Source organism: Penicillium daleae (assembly GCF_028827525.1).
Source record: "Penicillium daleae strain IBT 16125 chromosome Unknown utg000008l_segment0_segment0, whole genome shotgun sequence".
NCBI lineage: Eukaryota > Fungi > Ascomycota > Eurotiomycetes > Eurotiales > Aspergillaceae > Penicillium > Penicillium daleae.
In genome coordinates, this window is record NW_026623156.1 from 2,790,325 (window position 1) to 2,808,119 (window position 17,795).

General features: G+C 50.3%; 4 protein-coding genes across 4 annotated transcripts; 3 read left to right on the forward strand and 1 right to left on the reverse strand.

Moving 5' to 3' along the window:
* Positions 1–72: 72 nt before the first annotated feature.
* On the reverse strand, positions 73–1,383 carry N7458_009541 (uncharacterized protein; the record flags this gene model as incomplete). The annotated part of the gene is made up of 1 exon (XM_056912923.1): positions 73–1,383. One exon carries the CDS (start codon positions 1,381–1,383, stop codon positions 73–75), a length of 1,311 nt encoding a protein of 436 aa, XP_056761772.1.
* Positions 1,384–2,403: 1,020 nt separating this feature from the next.
* On the forward strand, positions 2,404–4,997 carry N7458_009542 (RING-H2 finger protein; the record flags this gene model as incomplete). Its single annotated transcript, XM_056912924.1, has 2 exons — positions 2,404–4,809; positions 4,869–4,997. The coding sequence occupies 2 exons, from the start codon at positions 2,404–2,406 to the stop codon at positions 4,995–4,997; spliced, it is 2,535 nt and encodes an 844-aa protein (XP_056761773.1).
* Positions 4,998–5,810: 813 nt separating this feature from the next.
* N7458_009543 (phosphoribosylglycinamide formyltransferase) lies at positions 5,811–6,571 on the forward strand (the record flags this gene model as incomplete). Its single annotated transcript, XM_056912925.1, has 2 exons — positions 5,811–6,221; positions 6,323–6,571. The coding sequence occupies 2 exons, from the start codon at positions 5,811–5,813 to the stop codon at positions 6,569–6,571; spliced, it is 660 nt and encodes a 219-aa protein (XP_056761774.1).
* A 7,501-nt stretch (positions 6,572–14,072) lies between these two features.
* N7458_009544 (Zn(II)2Cys6 transcription factor) lies at positions 14,073–16,345 on the forward strand (the record flags this gene model as incomplete). Its single annotated transcript, XM_056912926.1, has 3 exons — positions 14,073–15,125; positions 15,200–15,996; positions 16,084–16,345. The coding sequence occupies 3 exons, from the start codon at positions 14,073–14,075 to the stop codon at positions 16,343–16,345; spliced, it is 2,112 nt and encodes a 703-aa protein (XP_056761775.1).
* Between the last annotated feature and the right edge of the window lie 1,450 nt (positions 16,346–17,795).

Sequence of the window (17,795 nt, forward strand, 5' to 3'; positions counted from 1 at the left end):
GGAATATGTAGTTGTGTGAAGGCTTGATATACATTTCATTAAGATAGACATAGATGCTTCGTTGCATGTGATTCATTCAAAAGTCGAATCTTCGTCGAGATGGAGATGCGCTAGATTATATGCAACGCCTCGCCCACGTTTCTGCGCTTTCTCGAGGAAAGCTTCTGATTTTTTGATCTCCGCTGCCCTTTTCTCCAGAGCGAGCCTCTGCTCATGTCTGGCTTCTATGGAGAATGGCGATTCATCCATATGCATCGCATCCGGATCATACTCGTCTACAGAACCGGGTGAAGTGGCTAGAGAAGAAACGAGCAAATCACCAACCCAAAGCGATACCATGCCTCGTAGCTCCAGCAGCTCTGATGAATCAGAATAGGGAGGAGTCGCAAGGAGCATGTCTATCCGGGTCGCAATCTTTTGCGCCTCCTCCAGTTCTCGCCGTCGTATATCAGCAACGAGAATCCGGCTTTTTTTTGAGCCTCGGCGATCGCCATCGGCTGGAGAGCCTTCGTCGCCGGAGAGCTCATCCGAGGAGTCCTCGCTATCAAGGGTGATATTGTTTCTGGCCGCTTGACTCTCCTCCTGGGTGACGTAGATCCACAGTCCGAACATCGCAGGGTAAAAGCTCAAGGCAGATACCGCTTGTGGGGCACTTTTTGAATATGGATGATTCAAGATCAACCTTTCGTAGTATTCCTTGGCTTCTTCAAAGCCCGCCTTGGTGAATGGCAAAGCCGTCCGATCCTGGCTGGAGGATGTGTCGGACAAGGAGCGAGAAGCCTGCTGTGACGCTTCTTGTTGGCCGCGACGTAACAGAATCTCAGCCCCAATCCCCCATCGTCCTTCACTACGCGCATCCATTGAGAAGCCACGAAATTCTTCTCGCAAAATAAGACCCCATGCCCTTCCAGCTCGAATATAGTCGCCTTGGAGGAGACACTTATGCAGAATGGCGGTTAATACCGACAAATGCTGGAGTCGGATAGTGCCTTGGTGAGCCGCAGACTGGGGAGGGTAGACGGGGGTGGATAAAGAAGATAGCTCGCGGAGATGATGGCTCAGTAGGGTTGCGTCCTTCCTAGGATAGTCGACCTTTGCTGGCCCGTGGGGGAAATGCCCTCCGGGCAGTTCCTGGTCGAGAGAGAGGCCAGCAATCCGATATTGATGAGATTCATTCGGCGTCAAAATCAGCGATGGTCCAGCGGTCTCAGACTCTCCGGCTGACGTGGCATCCGTTGTATATGCGCCATCGCCCTCCTCGTCGGTCCAGTCGTCACTCTTCTTGCGTTTTCGTCGATCATATTGCGCGACACGAGTGCTCGTCGGCTGCAGCCAGGAGGGCAGAGGCAGAGAAAAGACGGAAGCCGACAGGGCAGGCGCCATATACTCAGTAAGACGCGACTCGCATGCGGGGCTGGTTGAACACTTGGAAACACGCAGGTCTTGAAAATCTAGCAGCCGCGGCTGGCCTAGCAGGGTTTTGGGAGATCGGGTAGATCGGAGATTGGAGACTGGAGATTGGAGCACAGGATTTGGGGGAATGCCGAGCAAGTCCCAAGGTTGGGCAGGGGCAAGGTCAATCCTGACTAATTGGCTGAAGGAATGATCGAGAACCCGATGTAGGAGTAGCTTACCCTCTAGGTAACCCAACTTCTTGTGAGTACTGTATACTCCGTACTCCGGTAAGGTTGAGCCTGAGCTGACGACTACTCCATCAGCCCTCGGGAAGCAAAGCAAGCAAACACTCCGGAACCCCCGTTATCGCCATTCGCTATCTCTCACTTACGTCTTCCTCCTCTCGTACCTCCCACCTTTCGCCTTCCTTCTCCTTACATCCCTCTCTACTCGATTATTTTCCTTATCATCCCCCTCCGACCCTCATTCTCTACCCCGACCCCGCCGGTTTTCTTGTCCTATTGGGCGTTATCCAGCCCTCCGACCATTTCCCCAGCTCTCCAGGCACTCGGCGGGTATATTGAGTACGGTTCATTGGGTGTGGGTTGTGCCAGACGCTTGTCAAACCATTTGAGATCGTCGGTCGCAGTACGCTGTGTTAGAGAGTCGGTTTATCTCACATACATAGCCTGTTCACAGGTCGCTTCTCGCCTATTTGTCGGCTTTCCTTTGTCTCGACAACCCTTCAGCTTCCGCCCAGCCTCGACCAGACGGTGCACGCTACAATACTCGAGGTGACGCCACCGACTAGCTGGTAACAACGTGGTGGCGTGTCTGACTGAGGAAAGAGACTGGGTATCTCGCATTCACTGCAACTGGGTCGGCAAGAGCAATCTTTCAATCAAGGGTTGTTACGGTCGCTATTAGCGAGCGATTTGGAAATTCTTATGGCAGTAGGCGGCCCATAAAGTTTTCTTTACCTAGTCCTCACTGTCGCAACTTGCTACTATGGGACAGTCGGCCTCTACGCCACGAGCTCCCCTTGATACTGGCCATTCGGACTACGCGCCGTTCTCGATAGACCACAACTCTGGTTTGAGGAATGAAGATATGAACAATAGGCAGACTACCGAGCAAGGTGGCGAGGCGACATCCTCATCTGGGATCGAGTCAAATTTACAGAACGGCCAGGATTCGTCAACAGGCCAGCTGCATGAGCTGCCAGAATCCTGGCAGCAGCCCACGCGATACCCCGGTGGGTTCTCACAACAGATGAGAAGTATTGAAGAAGAGGGCTCCGAACATGAACCCACTGCGCGGGAATACCGGTCGGCGGCGATTGCACGGATGGCGGCAAGGAGACAGTCCACGATGTCACGGCTAGGGTCCAGAATCCTGCCCAATTCAGTCATTCGTGGCCTTCTCAGCAGCCAAGAGGAGACGCCAGCTGAAGGCCATGCTCACAGGCATGGACTGGTCTCAAGAACGCCGCCGCGATCGGAAAGTGCTCACAGTAGCGGGCGATTTAGCCCTTTCAGTGCTCTGGGATCGAGAGGGGTCATCCGCCGTCGCAACACGCGTGGCCCTTATTTCGTACCCCAGCGTACTGACACGTCGGCAACGTCGGATGGAGCCACAAGTTCTTCGCTTCTCGATTCCTCTGTGGATCGGCTGCCAGAGTCCAACCGGGCTTCCTGGCGGCGGGCCCGTCTCCAGCGCGTGCGCCATTCGTTATCAACTCCCATCTCTCATATGTTTGGACAGCCTGTACCAGATATCTCCTCCCCCCACGAGAGCCCTGCACATCTATCGAGAAGCTCATCATTCAGTGATGGTCTTCCAAGTGCTATGGACACTCGCCTGGACTTTGGAGAGCCTTTACCTGAGTTGGATTCGGTCGAACCTGGTGTCCAGCTGGACCGACCACTTTCGGCTCATCAGCCAAACACCGGTTTGATGGGATCCCGTGCACTTCCAAGTCTTCTTCGTGCACGAGCGGCGAGGGCCATGCGGCGAGAAGAGCAAACCCCTCTTTCTCGAGTTCTACAACTCGCTGCTGCTGCAATCGCAGCCCAGCTTTCTGGTACCACCGGTCCTGCACTACCAAATATTCAAGCTTTGGGTAATAACGGGATCGATGGCTCGCTAGAGAATTTTATCCAGAGTTTGCAACATGCCACGAACCCCCCAACGCAGCCATCTCCAGCCGGAGAAGGACCAAGTCAGACTGGAGTCGAAGTTCCAGCGGCTCCAGTAAATTTCCTGCGTGTCTTCCGGTTTGCAAATTCTGACTCTCCTCTTGGTACCGGTCCACTGGCACGAGGTCCGAATGGCTCTGAAAATTCAGGTCCTCAGCCCGATGGAATGTCTATCGATGAGCCCTCGGAAGGAGGTGAAGGCCGGACGGTTACTCTGGTCGTGGTGGGTGTCCGATCAGTTCCTGCAGGCAATGGAGGCAATGGAGAAGAAGGACCGGCCGCTCCTGGTGGCGCCGGTCTGGATGCCTTGCTCGGGCTGCCGTTTTTGCCACCTAACGCTATTCCCCGACCCCCTGAAGGCGCTGGCGATCTCTCATCGCGGGCGGATGCGCGATCTAGGTTGCAAGCGGCTCGTCAAGCTAGGCCCGGCGGTCTTCCTCGAGAATTCCTTCGCCAGCCTGGCCAAAACATCCCGCGGAGGATGTCAGATGCCGGACCTCGCCCTCTCTCTCCGTTATATCCGCTTTCTACGACAACCCAGTCCGACAGTCCACCTGGACCGCACCCGCCACCATCAACTCCAGCTGAGCCGGGTATGTCAGCTGTATCCTCGGGAACCTCGACCCCAAGTCGCAGGCCGTCCTCAGCCTCGACTCTGTCACCAAACCATTTGCCCCATCTTCATGAGAACCAGCCCTTGCAACCCACTGTTGAGCCCTCAGAAGAGTCTGCTCCACCTGGTGCTGCCAGGCAGCGACGAAGAAGCGATTCGGAGTTTGCTCGCCACCGCGCACTTGGCTCGGGATCTGTTCGGCGAAATGGAGTGGTTGAACCTGATCAACCTCCTCCAAGTGGTGGCCGAAGCTGGCTCATCTACGTCGTTGGCACCAACTTGTCGGAAAACCACCCGGCCCTGACGACTCCAAGTCTCTTCACTGATAACCCTACTTACGAGGATATGATCTTGCTATCGTCACTCCTAGGCCCTGCCAAGCCGCCCGTGGCCTCTCAAGACGACATCAACTCTGCAGGTGGTCTCTTCCGTCTCGTTGAGTATTCAGGGTCGTTGGTTGCGGAATCCGTTCATGGCGCTGGCGCCATCCAGATCCAGGACGGCGAACGTTGTCTTATCTGCTTGAGCGACTATGAAGTGGCTGAAGAGGTCCGGGAGTTGGCTAAATGCAAGCATGTGTTCCATAGGGATTGTATTGACCAGGTACGTTGCTTATTAACTTATTTCATGTCAACCACCTTTGCTAATTTGGATATTCACAGTGGTTGACCACGGGCCGAAACTCGTGCCCTCTTTGCCGAGGCCAGGGTGTTAAAGAGACGTCGAACGACGAGGGTCCAGCAGCAGCTGAACCTGCTCCTGCTCCAGCCCCTGAGGGCACTGCCATATAATCTTCACCTTGGTGGCGGCACATATGTGCATCCAACTCCACATCCTGAACAAACTCACCTATGGCCGTTGGGCCCTTTATAACTCTACTCATTGAACATTAGCATTCCAGCGTCTGCTTAGAGCCTTTATGAAATTTCTTCCTTGGATATCCCCACGGCAATTTTCTATTTGTTGCGTTGCTTTCGGGCGCTTTCGTATACAGTTTGCTTTCTTCTGTTAGTCATCAAATCGAAGTCTAGAGGCTCAGCCATTCTTTGGAAAGCTACCGCCTGCTTTGGTGAGGTGTCTCGTTTCATTCCTCTGTGATTACTGTGTTTTGTGGTCGTTGGTTTGACGGTTTGTGATGAACTACTCATTGGGAATTTCATCCTACTTTGTAATTTTCTTTTTTTTGGCCAGGGACAATCCTTGGCCAGTCAATACCATTCTCATTCTAGATCATATGCTGTGATCCACCTAGTGTACTCTGATCTCATCAATCGCAACCTACAACTATCAAGTTCATGATCTGTATCTCCGGAGTCGGCGATGCCCCGCTCACGTGATGGGAAATTTTCCCAGTGCGGGATGAAAGCTGGCCATCACCAAGGTCGCTTCTACATTCGGAACTTGTACAGGTATTCTTGTACAGTTCAGACTTTACCTAACATCTCAATTGGCCACTTCAAGACCAGAAGTCCGCCTTTGGCCCGCAGACCTCGACCAATTGTGAAACCACAGCAATTTTCCGAGCTCGAACCTCCCCGCAACGACGCTCTCCCCACCATCCTCGCAACAAAATAACCACATCACATACTTCATCTCCCCTCAAGATGGCATCCCCGATCCGCACAACAATCCTCATCTCCGGAAGCGGCACCAACCTCCAAGCCGTCATCGACAAAGTCCAAGCCGGCGCCCTAAACGCCCAACTAATCCGCGTCCTCTCCAACCGCAAAGACGCCTACGGCCTCGAACGCGCCCGCAAAGCCTCCATCCCAACCGAATACCACAATCTCGTCAAGTACAAGAAGGCGCACCCGGCAACACCGGAGGGCGTGCAGGCCGCGCGCGAGGAATACGATGCCGAGCTGGCGCGGCTGATTCTGGCTGATCAGCCTGAGTTGGTGGTTTGTTTAGGATTCATGCATATCCTATCGCCACAGTTCTTGTTGCCGTTGGAGAAGGCGAATGTGCGGATTATTAATCTGCATCCTGCGTTGCCGGGGGCGTTTAATGGTGTGGTGAGTATGAATATATATTTTCTCTGCTTTTGTATCTTCTCCAGGGATTTGCAGCTATATTATGGACAGTGGATAGTGTTACTGATATACTTTCTGTGCAGAATGCGATTGAGCGTGCTCATGCTGCGTGGATGGAGGGCAAGATTGATAAGACTGGCGTGATGATTCACGATGTGATCTCGGAGGTGGATATGGGCAAGCCTATTCTCGTACGGGAGATTCCATTCGTGAAGGGGCAGGACGAGGATCTGGAGGTCTTTGAGAAGCGTGTGCACGAGATCGAGTGGGGGACTGTCGTCGAGGGTGTTGGGATGGTGCTTGAGGAGCTTCAGGCTGCTCGAAAGCAATGATTGAACTTCAGTTTGGGGGTATATCTTATGGCATACTTCATGGAATGTACTCCATGAGAAGATGTACTGGCTTCACCGAAAATCGGGCAAGTATGGGAGTATGGAGTTTGCCTGGGCATTGCAGCTTTTGTGCTTTGGCTATCGATGAGGCTGTTGACGATGTTATGACTCAATATATCATGTATGAATCTTGAAAGACCACAAAAATTTTGCATCTGCGGAGAGGAGCTTGGGCCAGCGCCATCGAGGGGACTACGAGAGGGACTACTGTACAGTACTCCGTACAGTATGTATTTTGAGACTGCCGCTATGCTGTACCGAGGCTGTTAGTCAAGAAAACACCCAGAATAGTCAACCATGGACGCTCCCAATGCCTAGAAAGGCGGTCGTAGCAGCAAATGATGCCCTTGAGTCGAGACTCGGGCCGGTAATCACGGGAGAAAAGATAGCTCTCCTGTACGGAGTAGAGATGATGGTGATAACCCTGTAATACCCTTGAACATACTCTGTACACCTAGTACGTTAGTGGCCATTAGTCAGCGATACATGACTTCCAAAGGACTAACTAACTTGGGGAGTTATAATACGGAGTAGTTAACCTCCTATGAACGGACCTATTTTTCTGGCTGTACCAGAAAACGGTAGCGCTTGGGCCGCGGAGACTTCGCAAGCATATCCTAGTCCAGCATTGTCAAGGACTCAAGCCACGCTCCAGTTAGCAGGATTATTGTTAATTGATTTGGTGGCGCCTATGGCTAAAAGACCGGGATCTACGACTGAGATGTGCAATTACCTTTTAATTTTACAATATTATTTCTTTTTTTTCTAATTTCACAGTAGCATGCGGTATCCACCAGACCAATCTGGTGTCACATGTCTAAACCCTCGTGGGTCCTTTACTTAGTCCCCGAGGTAAAATCATCCGGAGCCACGCGACCATTGTCCGGCAGAGAACCCGCCAAGGGAAGTCAAGTCAAGTCAATCAGGGGAAGTCGTTATTTGCGGGGATCCATAGTTAAAGTACTCCGCACTGTAGTAGGGGGTGGGAGGAACATCAGGACATAACGGAACACGTTGCGGCCCAGCATTAGCCCCCAGTAGTTGGCCAGTCCAGCAGAAAATGACACTATGATTTAGTTGCTTGGCCCTGCAGCGCAACTCCTTAATGCCGGAGGCCTGTCTAATCAACAACAGGTTTCAGCCAAGTCGACCTGAGTAAACAAGAAAAGACGATGTTAGGTTCGCGCCGTCCGGGCGTCCGGCGCCAACAGGAAAGAGTAACAGACCCCACAATAGGATTCGTTAGACCGTCTCAGGATCGAGAAGGTTAACACCAAGGAGTTAAGGACTCGATCAACTGGGGGCTGGTTGGGAGCCAGAGACAGAGAGAGCTACGGCTTACGGAACAGTGTAGGCTTCGTGGCTCCGCGGGGAGAATGGATAGAACAGTGGATTGTTATGATTGACATTCTATAACTTGACATGGTTTCGTCCTGCATTGGTCCTGGGCTACATCCAAAACGACCGGCGTCAACTCAATTCGCACCCCAGTAACAGTGTTGAGTTAGTCTAGGTAATCGTATCCGACAGTAACCCCTGGCGGACCAGTGGGATCTGTGTCCTATGATATGGGAGGGAAAGTAAGATCGGCCGATCACGGCCGCTATCGTCACAGAAAAATAGTAATGTAGTTGGTTACAGTAGTGCTATGTAGGCTAGCTGGCAGCCTGCCAGGTGGATTCACTTGATTGTAGCATCGGACTATGAAACCTCCCCGGTTGGTGGGATCGTCCACGCTACGGTGGAGGCGGAGCTAGGTTGGTGCTTCCTGTGGATAATGGTGGTATTTGGCTTGTTCAGCCTCATCGTTGCCGTTAGATTTGTTTCGAGCCAAGAGACTTTCCGGTAGAGTTTACTGGCGTCGGTTTTTGTCGTGAGAGCAAGGATTCTTTCAAGTTCGGGGCGGTTACTTATCTCCGTTGGCGGTTAGATTCAGATTCAGATTCAGATTTAGGGGTGGGCGAAGGTTTAGATGGAGCTCATGAGTATAACTAAGTTAACTAGAGGCATATTATGTAAGAACACATTCTTTTCATGAATCTCTAACATCTGCCATTGAATCTGCAACAAACTATTGTATCACATTTGAACTCCGTTCGGAGGAAGCCGGATATTTCTCAAAGTTCATAATTTCATGATCTACAAGGGTCAGGCTGCCTATGTAGTCATGGATCATGTACGGAGTACGGGAATAGGAATCTACTGGACTTAGCATTGATCGACGAACCAGATATTGTGCCGCTCTAGTGCGTATGCTGGAAGTTCCACCTGCCAAGGCATTATACTTCGTTGACATAAGAGCATAGATGCTGGAATCAGCGACAGTAGTAATACGAACAACTAACTAGTGCCTACGCCACTCGGTGCAACTAAGCATTTGCATGGATACTACGGAAAGCGTCGACGCCGTCTCAAAGTCAAAACATTGAGATCCCGTCATTCGCGCCCAAAAGAGGTGGCGTCCTGTCTTCTAGATTCTTCTGCCAAAGGATCATTGTCCAGATTGGTCTCTTCTCTTTGCGCCGTGGCCAGATGAACGTGTCAGCCTACAGTGGAAATCTTAAAATGTAAGTATGCTCAATCCCACAGTGCTCTTTATTCCTTTCTGCACACAAGTGTGGAGAAAATGGCGAAAGTTGGATGGATTAGTATCATTGGGCAAGCCACGAGTGTACAATAGCTAGATTGAAAAGCTGTTCTCGTACTTTCAATAAGCCCGAGCTATTCCGTACAAGGAGCAGAGTTCCTTGAACACACCCCAAAACTAGATCATTTGTTTCGTACGAACTTCAGGGTTAGGCAGCTGGTCCCCTCAACATGGTACAAGCTCCCGACTTGCATTTCACTACTGTGGTCCAGTGTCCAGGGGTCAAGAACTCTGAGCGTCGACAGTTATCGAATTGGCCGCGTTGGTTATAATCATCCTAAAAGGTTGCTGGTTACCGATAATGAGGTTCGGTAATTACAAGAAGACAGGGATGTCGCGGTCCTACAATTCATGACATGCATTCGACCGGCCCGACTGAACCTAGCCTGAGCATTGATCTCGTATGTGCTCGAGAGACGCGTATGACGGCAGCAAAAGGAAGATTGAGCCAGGGTATACGGAGTACACGACACATCATAATCACCCACATACCTCTCCAAGTAGTTGCAAGTTGAGTGATTTGGCGATGCTATGGCCCAGGGCACGCATGGCTTCGATACCCCGCCGGTTATGACCGTTGGATCTACCCTTATTTAATTGGGGTGAAACCTCCATTCTTGTTCGAGCTGAGTTCTAGTCATTAGCCCAATGCGTTTCGCACGTGAATAATCTCAACGAACAATGGAAGAAAAGACAAAGCACAATAAAACACGTGCTTTGTCTTTTCTTCCATTGTTCGTTGAGATTATTCAAAATCCAGGTCGGGAGACTACGCCAAATTCTCTCCATCTACGATGGAATGACCACGCCACATCAAATCATCATTGATGGCCCAGTAGCAAATATTCAAAATTTGTAAAATCCCTCTGTATACGAGTACGCATTTTATACGAGATTCAACCCACGCACCTCTTTCCCAGCATGACACTGGCTGTTCAACCTTTCCGTCCGTATTTGATTGGTGTTTGAGAAATAGGGAAAAGACCCAATATTAATTAGCTCACTCAACCTACTGAATCGGGAATAGTAGCACATGCATGTGGGTTATTGACCAGTAGTGTTCCCCAAACTCCCGGGACCAGAACTACAGTAGCACCTGGGCCATGGGCCATGGGGATGAGATCTTGAACGGAGATGTTACCTATCCTGGACCAGTGCGGGTGCTAATATGCCAGGACCGGGATCAGCATAGCTTCATGATCCCGGACTAGTGTGTCAAGGGCCAGGCGGCTACGATAGTGGTGAGAATAACCATGCTGACTGATTTGTATAGAGGGGGAAGAGTTACTCTGAAAGTCGTCTGCTAGTGTCCCTGCTTGCCACTACGTACAGCAAAAAAAATAATGATCAACGGTAGGGAAACCAAATGGTCCACATGGAAATGGAGTCACGCTGTAGAAAAACGATGGAGTCAAGATCCACCCTGTCAAGGAGCTCGTTCATTAGTGTTTAGGTCGGCTCACCTTTCACCCACATGGCGAAAAAAAAAATAATAAATGTCGAAGGGTCGGTGCGCTGTACAAGTCCCGGCAGACGTAGCGTTATGTTTATACAGTAGTACATACCCTTCGGGCATGGACTGGTCCTTCTTTAGGGCTTGGCAGTAGGCATGACTGAGGAAGAGTGAACTGGTAGGCAAAAAGCTATAGAGGAGCCTATAGGATCAAGGACACCCGTACAAGATACTGTAGAAATGGGATGGACGTGTCCATGATGACGGATAGACCAAAATCTCGGACTGCTGATAGGTCTCATCGGGAAAGGAAAGGAACGAATCAGCGCCAGCTGCGCCACTGGTGTCTGGATGATCCATCAATATTCCCTGTCACTACCCACCAGAAGGGTAATAACACTTTTCACGATCCAGGATTGTGCCTTGAAAGAGCTACCAGTCGCGCACTAGTCCACGACTGTACGAGCTGCATCGGTGCATCGGTGCTTGAAGTTCCGGTGGAGTCGGTCCGATCCTGAGCATGCTCAGCATGGCTTTTTATGATTATTTGGGTCGTAAGGATGGCGTCTTTGCTCAATTCCTCCATTCTCCTCAACGTTAGCGCCTGCTTAGGGCGGCTCCACCTTTTTTGTTCTCTCTGTCAAAAAAACCCCGCCGATCAGGCACGCGGCCGATTGATAAATTTTTTTCCTCCCTTGGAATTCGAACGAGCGGAGGTGGAAAGAGGGGAAGACGAGGATGAAGACGAAGGGGGAGGCTGAAAATAGCACTAGAAAAGGGGGAAATAAAAAGGAATACTGTACTGTAGACCAGAACAAGAACGAGGCAATTCAACCACCCCTGGGAATTCCCGTTCTCAGTCTTCCCACACCAAACACATCATCATCACACCACATTCATCCATGATAATCCTCACCCCTGTATATTTCTCCGACATTCAAATTTTCCTCTCCGGATCCTGCATGAATCATAGAGTTGTCCTCGAACAGGCGCATCTCCACACGGACCAAGTACTTACCCTCTCTGGTCCATAGCTGGAAGAACTAAAACGTCCCTTAGTCACCCGGCTCCACTCGCAAGAACCGATCTCCGTCACGAACAGAACGTTTTCGGCATTTTGCAAGATGCACCCGCCTCGAAGGGTTTCAGATTTGCCGACTGGCCCTGAAAATTGTGCTCCATAATGAGATGTACATCTTCCCCCGCTGTGCTCGTGCTTTCCGTGCTAAACTCCCTTTGTCCTCTCGGCCGCCGCTTGTACTCGGGTTCCGAGCTTCCGAAGCTTGAATTGATCGCCGAGGATGCCTTCTTGCCTTCTTTGCCCTCTTTTCCTTTTCCATCGGATAGAACTCCGTTGATATTCGGAGATGTCTCCACTGGTGACCGTGGTGATGGGTTTCAATAGTTATGGGAGATGGCACCAGATTTCTCTCTGAGGATCCGCCCCTCTGCGGGGACTTCTCGTTCTCGTTCTGGGTCGATGCAAAAGAGACTCTCCGGACTCTACGGAGAGGGCTAACGCACCATGCGTACTCCGTAGTGAGCTAGGTAACTCCCGAGGAATATAGCCGCCAGAGTAAAAAGACCCATCTGGTCTTCTTGACACTGGACAGAAAGTACCATGCAGAACCCGGAAAGCAGGGCGAACCTAAGTAGAAGTGATTGACAAGGCTACGATTAATGCCCGAATCCTCCGTGCCCATTCCATTTCTTTTCTTTCTTGGTTATCTCCTGCATGGATTCAGAACAACTGTACTGCCAGCGGTTTAAGCAGCCACTGAAGCCCCTCCGAATCAAGCCCTAAGAAATTGCATTTTCCGCTGATATCACCTTCCCCCCCCTTTCTGTGGCTTGAGATGATCGTCCCTCCTAAGGAAGGCCTAAACCAGTCGGCCCCCCTTTTCCAAAGTTCACCGAGACCCGAGGTGAGGGACCCATCTCTCCCTCGGAGACAGCAAGATAAAAATACCAGAGTATAGGATGATCTGGATGATCCCCAAGTGGGGAACTGGGAAAAAGAGCGAAAGGGGCCAGCAGTGCGAGGTGCTACATCATCACTGTTGGCACTTGCAATACTACCTGGTAGGATTTTTTTGGGGCCGAACAGTAAATCCGTAATTTCTTATAGCCTAATCCGGGTGACCCTTAGGCTTGTGTGTAAATTATAATTGCAGCAGATGCAGGCCTAGTTGAAATGATTCATTCTCCTTCGATTGCGAATAGCTTCTTGGCTCCCCACTCCGCCGGAAGAAACGGCGAGAGAAAGAAGTTTAGTATTAAATATAACTAATTACTGCGGTATTAACCCATTTAAAGCCCTCAGTGTCAGACTCTAAATCATATGCCCAATCATGACAAGCCCACATAGTTATGAAGCAATATCTACGGAGGAGTCCCCCATACGGAGGCATCAATCGAAACGGGCTAAAAGTAGCGGGCATAGTTCCAGGATCCGCCCAAGGATGGGGAGTTTACACATCCTCCTCTCCGAACTCCGTGATTTGGGTGCAAATCTTTTGGTCCTTCCTCCGTGGTCACTGGGTAGGCCAGATAGAGAGTCGAAACTAGTTTAGTTGCCCATACTAGCCCGGAGCCACTAGTGATTCACGACTCTGTACTCCGTACAACTACAGTACTGGACTTAGGTTTGTCCTGTTTTCTCTGGCTCCGGTCTCGTATTTTGTTACTGTAGATACGGCGATCAGGATCGCTGTCAGCGGCACTAAAATAGAAAATGAGGAGCCATCAAAAAGGCAAGAGAACATGACGGTCTTCCGTAAGTGGAGCTAGAAAATAAGACTGCGTTCATGTGCATTCAGAATCGTAAGAACAAAACAATACAAAACAAGTAAAAATATAGAATCGAATCCGACCAAATCATATTAGTAAAGTCAAATGAGTAACTTCTGGAAGAGAGAGAGAGAGAGAGAGAGAGAGAGAGAAAAAGAAAAAGGTTTCCATTCTCTCTGCCTTTGTGACTTGACGTGTTTTAATCTCCCGCATATTCTGGTTCCAATCATCCGGGTCCAAACGTCAAACCCCCCCCCCCACCACCCAACCCCTTCTACACGCCTTCTTTCCCTCTTCAACCCTTACGAACTACCCACTTCCCTTTCATCTCCGATGTCCTCTTAATATGCAAGTTCCCAGCGGAGCTTCTGGTTGACTTTCCATGGGGGAATCCACGCGCCACCTAACAGAGAAAGTGCGCGCGCCTTGAAGGAGGCCGTAATAGACACCATCCCCCCCCGGAATCCCCATACCATACTCAAAGGTCCTTCCGAAATTCTACCTTGATCTTGGGCTGATCTCCACGATCACCCGCACACGACACGTCCTCCATGGCGCAATCATATCATCAGTCCCAGGCAGCCCTGGCCGGCTTCCTCGACTCAATGCAGCAGGACACTGGCATGTCCGCTTACAACATATTCGGCCCCTCGCAATATCCCGAGAGCGTCGCGTTCTGGCATGACCCTTCCGCGCCGCCGCCGCCCATGGCCCTTCCCGCTCCGTCATACCCGCCCAAGCAACAGACCCTACTCCAGCCCATCCCGGACCAGAAGAAACACAAGCGCACCCGTAGTGGTTGCTTTACCTGTCGTTCACGTCGCATCAAATGCGACGAGGGTCGTCCGATTTGCGAGCGCTGCCGGAAGGGTGGTCGGGACTGCGTTTATCCGTCGCCAACCGCGCAGTCAGCTAAGAGCTCCCGCTCGTCGGCCAAATCACGTAGCGCTCGCCCTCAGTCGCAGGGTAGTGACTCATCTGGTAAAGTGGACACCGAGGGAATCAGCCCGCTTGAACCTATTATCGATGAAGAGGAGCCCGAGGGTACGGATGTGGGATCGGGACTATCGCCAACGAGTGGCAGTGGTACTAGCCAGTTACGACATGATCTACACCGCACGCAAAGCGGCCAGTCACTGCGGAAACGCAGCATCAAACAGCCGTCGGAGGCGGGATCGTTCCATCTGGAACCGAGTAGCTCTCCCTCGACCGAGTCATCGCGGTTCGAGTCGGTGAGTGTACGGTCGGCGAGTATCAGCCAGTCTACGTTAGACTTGCTCAATAATAGTCGACTGTCAGATGATTTGCGGTTCTATCTGGACTTTCATCAACAGTTCATCTCGCATGAACATTTCTTTTTGAGACAGAGCAGCGCTCGTTTCATCCATCACAGCATTATCGAACTTGCCCTGGGCTATGATCCTTTGCTGTATGCTTTGGTGGGATTTGCAGCATATCATCATACTTTGCAGAGTGGAGGGAAACTCTATGCATTTTTGAAGTATTATAACAAGGCTTTGGTGCTCTTGCGGAAGTCTTTGGAATCGGGCGAGGAACACAGTGAAGCAACGTTGTGCACAGTTCTTGTTTTGACGACGTTTGAGGTATTTACACATGATACTCTTCTCCCCTGGACTACACTCTTTGGGTAGTTTCTAATCATTATTCTTCAATATAGGAGTATATTGGGGATTGGGTGAATCTCATCGATCACCATCAAGCGGCGCATGCCTTGATGCGAGAACTCTTAACACCCGAATCCTCAAATTTGATCGAACTCCATACCAACATCTTCCTCTGGTACGCACGATTCGATGTGGTGGCCGGCATTCTGGCCGGCACCGAGGCTATCCTTGGCCGTGACTGGTACATGGCAAAGGAGCAATACGACGCCAATCAAGCAGCCCTGTACCCCGAAGATCCAAGCAAACAACTTGCTCTTGTCGCCTCCATCAACCGACGCTTCGGGCTGGATATGGCCTCGCTATATGCCAAACTCTCGCGGGGCATGATCCCAATGGACCAGTTCGCCCAACAAAATGAACAACTCGGTCAAACAATGGAACGTGCCAAGAATATCCTGAAACAATTCGATGATTCTGAAGACACCGTACGCTCGTATCCAAATCAACAGCCCCTGACGGATGACGATATCGTGGACCCTTACGTACCGGGCTGCATATTACAAGGACCCCTCTGGGATGCAAACTATGCGAGGATCGATCTTCTTTCCACCGAGTTGATGTTTAAATATCAAACCATGCTTTCTTTGAAGCAACCGCTCTTGCCGGATCTGCAACGGTTGGCCTTTGAACAATGTCAGTTGATGGAGACGATATCACGCTGGCCAGATAGGGGTAATGGATATTGCATCGGCTTCAAGAACAGTATCGGTCTCTCCAGTATGTTTTTGCCCAAGGATTTGAAGCATCAGATGTGGTCGAGGCGCAAGCTGGCCTTGATGGAGCAGAAGGGGTAAGCCTGTCCCCATCTCACCCTTTTGTTTTATTAGTTGTCCTCAAATTCCAGCAAAATTAGTACTAACATTACCTCGATAACTAGGTACATCATTGCCCCTCGATTCCGTGCCGCCATCGCCGCTATCTGGCAACTGCCTGAAATCCAGCACTGGTGGCTTCCTAATGACGAAGGTTACTCGGACATTATCCGCGAGGTCCGAGGCATGTCTGAAGAGCGTATGAACCAACCTCTTGATGATTTCCGGGAGAATGTTCGGGATATGAAGTCGCTCTTCTGGAAGCTCAGTGTGGATGGTCAAGATGAGGAGGGAAGTCCTTCGAGTAGCCATGCCAGCTATACCTGATGAACTTTTTTGGATCAGCCGACCACAATTGTGCTTCGCCACACCGAAGTAATCCTCGTCACGTTGACATGCTGTCCCTTCTGTGCAACACCCGGATGTCTGCATATCGCGAGTCATTCCCTTTCCGAGCTGCGTTCCCGTCACAGCTATATTATCGACAGAATTCCCGATAGAAGAGTGCCCGAGAACTCCAAACACCGATTAAATACCACCAACTTCACACTTACCCCCACAATTCCGACTGGGCAATACCATTCTTTGCTTCCGCACAAGCGAATCAATCCATCTCTCTGAAGAGACGTGCAGCATCCCCACAACTTGTACTACTTGTCACATATTATCTATATCAATGTCCTAATATCTCCCCCACATTTCCTCCCCTCTCTCTTCGATGCCTTGCACGGCATCTCCACCAGTCATGACTTTACGTGTACACTCATCATTCATATACCCTACACGTTCGCAATCCAACAAAGTTCACATACCATGTTCACATGTCATATTAGTGATTATACCTCGGAATCCAGGAACTCACTCATCTGGCAATAGAAAAACAGATCCAATAGATGATGATAATGGTTCATTGTCGGAGCCATTTCAATGTACATTTTCTTTGATCGTATCAACGTATTGTTCACCCCGGATAATGAGGTTGAAATCGTTCGACACGCTACATCTCAAAGAGCTTTGTAATGGTTAATTAATTAGACAATGCAACAATACGAGCAAGAATACCAAAACATAACAAAGATTGCACCATGTCTATTTTCCATCGATTTTCCTATAGCAACATTATTCAACCTCCAAGACACAGCTGGTTTCCAAAAAAGGATATCGCCCACGCTTCGAATCCAACCCTTCAAAACCCTCGACCTCCTCGACAGGGTATCTTTCCCTAAAACAATTCCTCTCGCCGAAACCCGTGGCTATATGAAAAGAAAAACTCTCCTTCCATCAGAATACACACTCACTCAACTACACAAACATGGACTCAATCCACTACCTCTATAAATTTACCACAACAATAACATCCCTCCAAAACTTCCTCGCCCATAAAGACAACTCCCATCTCCACTATCCTACACTAATCTGGCTAATAACCATCTGAATTCGCGATCTAGACGTTTACTACAGCACGGCTATGTACATCGACGACGAGGTTGTGTCGAGGGGATGGATTGCCGTGTGCGAGGAGATTAGGCGGTGTTTATTGCGTATTTGTTGGGGGTTGAAGGAGGGGATAAGGATGAGGATGGGGATGGGGATTGTGAGGTGGGATATGGAGTGGGCTATTTGGTTTTACAGGAGGCTTTTAGGAAGTAGTGAGGTTTGAGAGAGGATAATAAATGGCGAGTCTGAAATATCTCAGCATCCGCCCGGTTAGAGATATGTTGACGATATCTCTGTAGGGAAACCCACCAGTTCGGTCTGGTCAAACAAAACTGTTCCA